At 50.6% G+C, this 5,849-nt stretch overlaps 1 protein-coding gene across 1 annotated transcript; it reads right to left on the bottom strand.

The window, feature by feature from the left end:
• Window positions 1-315: 315 nt before the first annotated feature.
• LOC123747672 (uncharacterized) lies at window positions 316-1,524 on the bottom strand. The gene has a single exon (XM_045729885.2). It carries the CDS (start codon window positions 1,522-1,524, stop codon window positions 316-318), a length of 1,209 nt encoding a protein of 402 aa, XP_045585841.2.
• Between the last annotated feature and the right edge of the window lie 4,325 nt (window positions 1,525-5,849).

Genomic DNA, 5,849 nt, shown 5'->3' with positions numbered 1-5,849 from the left:
CCTCAATGAGAAGACTGCAAGTTTGAGAGTGAAGCAGTTGAGGCTAGAGAGTCCTCAATGAGAAGACTGCAAGTTTGAGAGTGAAGCAGTTGAGGCTAGAGAGTCCTCAATGAGAAGATTGCAAGTTTGAGAGTGAAGCAGTTGAGGCTAGAGAGTCCTCAATGAGAAGACTGCAAGTTTGAGAGTGAAGCAGTTGAGGCTAGAGAGTCCTCAATGAGAAGACTGCAAGTTTGAGAGTGAAGCAGTTGAGGCTAGAGAGTCCTCAATGAGAAGACTGCAAGTTTGCAATATCTTTATTCTTCCAACGGTGAAGCATTAACCGTTTCCCTGAGGTGATCGTGTTGGCTGTGAACGAGGTTGCTTGTGGTTGGTGACGTTCAAGGGAGAGGGAGTGAATCCAACATCTGGCTCGTGGCTGGCGCCGTCCATGAGAGGAGGAGTGAATCCAACATCTGGCTCGTGGCTGGCGCCGTCCATGAGAGGAGGAGTGAATCCAACATCTGGCTCGTGGCTGGCGACGTCCATGAAAGGAGGAGTGAATCCAACATCTGGCTCGTGGCTGGCGACGTTCATGAGAGGAGGAGTGAATCCAACATTTGGCTCGTGGCTGGCGACGTTCATGAGAGGAGGAGTGAATCCAACATCTGGCTCGTGGCTGGCGACGTTCATGAGAGGAGGAGTGAATCCAACATCTGGCTCGTGGCTGGCGCCGTCCATGAAAGGAGGAGTGAATCCAACATCTGGCTCGTGGCTGGCGACGTTCATGAGAGGAGGAGTGAATCCAACATCTGGCTCGTGGCTGGCGACGTTCATGATAGGAGGAGTGAATCCAACATCTGGCTCGTGGCTGGCGACGTTCATGATAGGAGGAGTGAATCCAACATCTGGCTCGTGGCTGGCGCCGTCCATGAGAGGAGGAGTGAATCCAACATCTGGCTCGTGGCTGGCGCCGTCCATGAAAGGAGGAGTGAATCCAACATCTGGCTCGTGGCTGGCGACGTTCATGATAGGAGGAGTGAATCCAACATCTGGCTCGTGGCTGGCGACGTTCATGAGAGGAGGAGTGAATCCAACATCTGGCTCGTGGCTGGCGACGTCCATGAGAGGAGTGAATCCAACATCTGGCTCGTGGCTGGCGACGTTCATGATAGGAGGAGTGAATCCAACATCTGGCTCGTGGCTGGCGCCGTCCATGAGAGGAGGAGTGAATCCAACATCTGGCTCGTGGCTGGCGCCGTCCATGAGAGGAGTGAATCCAACATCTGGCTCGTGGCTGGCGCCGTCCATGAGAGGAGGAGTGAATCCAACATCTGGCTCGTGGCTGGCGCCGTCCATGAAAGGAGTGAATCCAACATCTGGCTCGTGGCTGGCGCCGTCCATGAGAGGAGGAGTGAATCCAACATCTGGCTCGTGGCTGGCGCCGTCCATGAAAGGAGGAGTGAATCCAACATCTGGCTCGTGGCTGGCGCCGTCCATGAAAGGAGGAGTGAATCCAACATCTGGCTCGTGGCTGGCGACGTTCATGAGAGAGGGGAGTGAATCCAACATCTGGCTCGTGGCTGGCGCCGTCCATGAGAGGAGGAGTGAATCCAACATCTGGCTCGTGGCTGGCGCCGTCCATGAGAGGAGGAGTGAATCCAACATCTGGCTCGTGGCTGGCGACGTTCATGAGAGGAGGAGTGAATCCAACATCTGGCTCGTGGCTGGCGCCGTCCATGAAAGGAGGAGTGAATCCAACATCTGGCTCGTGGTTGGCGACGTTCATGAGAGAGGGAGTGAATCCAGCTACCGGCTTCCGGCATAAGCGAGAGGGGGGTAGGGGGGATGCGGGAGTATTGATCACACCACCACTGTAACCTTTGTTTATGCCTGGCGCCCTGGATGACTATAGCTGCTCTCATCACCATAATGCACGCACACAAACACACATATACACACATACACACAAGGAACACAGACACACATAGGAGAGAGAAGCATGGTCGTACTGCATATTCCTCGGTTGCCAGAAAGCTTCCTGACACTTCCACGCAAGTATATTATTTTAACTTAAGTTTGAAAACACATCCGGAAGAATATTAAACTTGCCAACACGTATGGAATTCCTGAAAGAAAACTGGCTCCTACACATCAGTGTTTGCTGTTGATCTAAAATTAAGAGGAACAACTAGAACAGGGTATCTGCGATACCTTACAAAGTGAATTTGTCTCTAGAGGTCTGAAAACAACTACTGAGCCTTAGCCCAATCAATTGCATAGTTATGGGAGTAGGAATGTGTGATAAGACTCGCACAGCAGTACATTATGAGGCAGAGATAGTTTTCTGCACCAGAGAAGATGGAAGACCAAGGGGTACATATAACTCTAAACTTAATGTATAAGCCTCCCATTATAAGGGTAAAGTTAGAGGCATATATGCCAAACTGGTAAACATTCGGATAGCCTTTATGAACTAAGGCAAAGGAACCTTCTTCGTGGTATATATGCAATCTTTGCGAGAGCCATTCCTCAGTATGCAGCACTGGCATGGAAGCTACCTGAAAAAAACTCATACGAGAGCAATAAAAATATCCAACCATTTACAACAAGATTCATTTTTGACTTGAGGAGACTGAGCTACGAGTAAAAACTGAGGAACAGGATCTCACCACACTAGGACTCTCCTTTCAGCTCGAAGGAGAATGTCTTCATCGAAGACCAAAACATCGAAGGTCTTTATATATATATAACTATATACATTCCTAACATTGTATATAGATACCTGTATATATAAGTGACATGTGTAAGTTGTATAGGCATTTATATGAGTAACATAAATAACACACACACACACACACACACACACACACACACACACACACACACACCAATTTCATCAACTCTTATATGCCTATGTTCTTAGCAGATAGCATATAACAGATAAGAAAGTGAAGAGAATCAATTTAAGTCATTATATGCACGAAAATAAAGGGAACTTTCTCATCACATGCTACACTAGCTACCACCTCTCTCCCACTTGGGGGTGGACGGTAGAGCGACGTCCATGCAGGTCGGAGTTCAATCCCCGACTGTCCCCCCTATCACATGTGGTTGGGCACCATTCCTTTCTTACCCCGTCCCATCCCAAATCCTTATCTTGACCCCCTTCCCAGTGCTATATAGTCGTAATGGCTTGGCGCTTCCCCCCCCTGATAATTCCTTCCTTCCCTCCCTCCCTCTCTAGCCTTCTCTCCCCTCTCTAGTACACTAATAGAGCCACTTCTTCCTGCAGAGGGAGATTTAGGGGGAGTTTTCCTTCTCTCTCAATCATTGCGTTGTCGCTGCCAGCCAGTCAGGTCTATCAGCCAATCAGGGACCCTATCAGGTTCCACGCTCTTTCCTCTTCCCCACCAATCAGTGCCCCGTCGCCGCTGACCAATCATCATCCAGTTAGTTCCTCCTGCCTCTCTCTCTCTCTCCACCAATCAGTGCCCCGTCTCCGCTGACCAATCATAACCCAGTTAGTTCCGCCTGCCTCTCTCTCTCTCTCCACCAATCAGTGCCCCGTCTCCGCTGACCAATCATCACCCAGTTAGTTCCGCCTGCCTCTCTCTCTCTCTCTCCACCAATCAGTGCCCCGTCGCCGCTGACCAATCATCACCCAGTTAGTTCCGCCTGCCTCTCTCTCTCTCTCTCCACCAATCAGTGCCCCGTCGCCGCTGACCAATCATCACCCAGTTAGTTCCGCCTGCCTCTCTCTCTCTCTCTCTCCACCAATCAGTGCCCCGTCGCCGCTGACCAATCATCACCCAGTTAGTTCCGCCTGCCTCTCTCTCTCTCTCTCTCCACCAATCAGTGCCCCGTCGCCGCTGACCAATCATCACCCAGTTAGTTCCGCCTGCCTCTCTCTCTGTCTCTCTCCACCAATCAGTGCCCCGTCGCCGCTGACCAATCATCACCCAGTTAGTTCCGCCTGCCTCTCTCTCTCTCTCCACCAATCAGTGCCCCGTCTCCGCTGACCAATCATCACCCAGTTAGTTCCGCCTGCCTCTCTCTCTCTCCACCAATCAGTGCCCCGTCGCCGCTGACCAATCATCACCCAGTTAGTTCCGCCTGCCTCTCTCTCTCTCCACCAATCAGTGCCCCGTCGCCGCTGACCAATCATCACCCAGTTAGTTCCGCCTGCCTCTCTCTCTGTCTCTCTCCACCAATCAGTGCCCCGTCGCCGCTGACCAATCATCACCCAGTTAGTTCCGCCTGCCTCTCTCTCTCTCTCTCCACCAATCAGTGCCCCGTCGCCGCTGACCAATCATCACCCAGTTAGTTCCGCCTGCCTCTCTCTCTCTCTCCACCAATCATTGCCCTTTCCCCGTCGGCCAATCCCCTCTTGCGTACGTAAGTAAACGCACTTGAAAATTAATCAGTCGTCTTGATATAAGTGGCACAACTTGAGTCAATACGTGAGCAAATGACACATCAAATTAATATTTTAGCGGCGTGTCCTCGGGCTAGGCTCGTTCAAGCCGCGGCTGACCCTCATTAACCCATCAGATAATGGTCGTTAAAGCTGCGGCTGACCCCATTAACCCATCAGATAATGGTCGTTAAAGCTGCGGCTGACCCCATTAACCCATCAGATAATGGTCGGTAAAGCCGAGGCTGACCCCCATTAACCCATCAGACAATGGTCGGTAAAGCCGAGGCTGACCCCCATTAACCCATCAGATAATGGTCGTTAAAGCCGCGGCTGACCCCATTAACCCATCAGACAATGGTCGTTAAATCCGCGGCTGACCCCCATTAACCCATCAGACAATGGTCGGTAAAGCCGAGGCTGACCCCCATTAACCCATCAGATAATGGTCGTTAAAGCCGCGGCTGACCCCCCATTAACCCATCAGATAATGGTCGTTAAAGCCGCGGCTGACCCCATTAACCCATCAGACAATGGTCGTTAAAGCCGCGGCTGACCCCCATTAACCCATCAGACAATGGTCGGTAAAGCCGAGGCTGACCCCCATTAACCCATCAGATAATGGTCGTTAAAGCCGCGGCTGACCCCCCATTAACCCATCAGATAATGGTCGTTATAGCCGCGGCTGACCCCATTAACCCATCAGATAATGGTCGTTAAAGCCGCGGCTGACCCCATTAACCCATCAGACAATGGTCGTTAAAGCCGCGGCTGACCCCCATTAACCCATCAGATAATGGTCGTTAAAGCCGCGGCTGACCCCCATTAACCCATCAGATAATGGTCGTTAAAGCCGCGGCTGACCCCCATTAACCCATTAGATAATGGTCGTTAAAGCCGCGGCTGACCCCCATTAACCCATCAGATAATGGTCGTTAAAGCCGCGGCTGACCCCCATTAACCCATCAGATAATGGTCGTTAAAGCTGCGGCTGACCCCCATTAACCCATCAGATAATGGTCGTTAAAGCCGCGGCTGACCCCATTAACCCATCAGACAATGGTCGTTAAAGCCGAGGCTGACCCCTATTAACCCATCAGGCTAGGCTCGTTAAAGCCGCGGCTGACCCCCATTAACCCATCAGGCTAGGCTCGTTAAAGCCGCGGCTGACCCCCATTAACCCATCAGGCTAGGCTCGTTAAAGCCGCGGCTGACCCCCATTAACCCATCTCCAGAATGTGCTCGTCTAAGTTTTAGCCGAACCCAAGGATACAAATTGTAATTAATTTTGAAATAAGAAAATCGACATTTTCTCTGAATTTAGATTTATATTGATGTATAATGGGTTATGTATAGTTTGATTTTTGTTATAATACAATCAAATTATATTGTAGTTAATGGCTTTTTTTTTTACATTTTATAAAAAAAAAATTCTACATTGATCTTTAACTCATTC

This window comes from Procambarus clarkii, chromosome 20, assembly GCF_040958095.1.
Source record: "Procambarus clarkii isolate CNS0578487 chromosome 20, FALCON_Pclarkii_2.0, whole genome shotgun sequence".
Classification (NCBI taxonomy): Eukaryota; Metazoa; Arthropoda; class Malacostraca; order Decapoda; family Cambaridae; genus Procambarus; species Procambarus clarkii.
This window is presented reverse-complemented; position numbering and strand designations above follow the sequence as displayed.

Coding starts and splice junctions, on each gene's coding strand:
- LOC123747672 (XM_045729885.2), bottom strand. CDS start 1,524: ATGAACGTCGCCAGCCACGAGCCAGATGTTGGATTCACTCCTCCTTTC.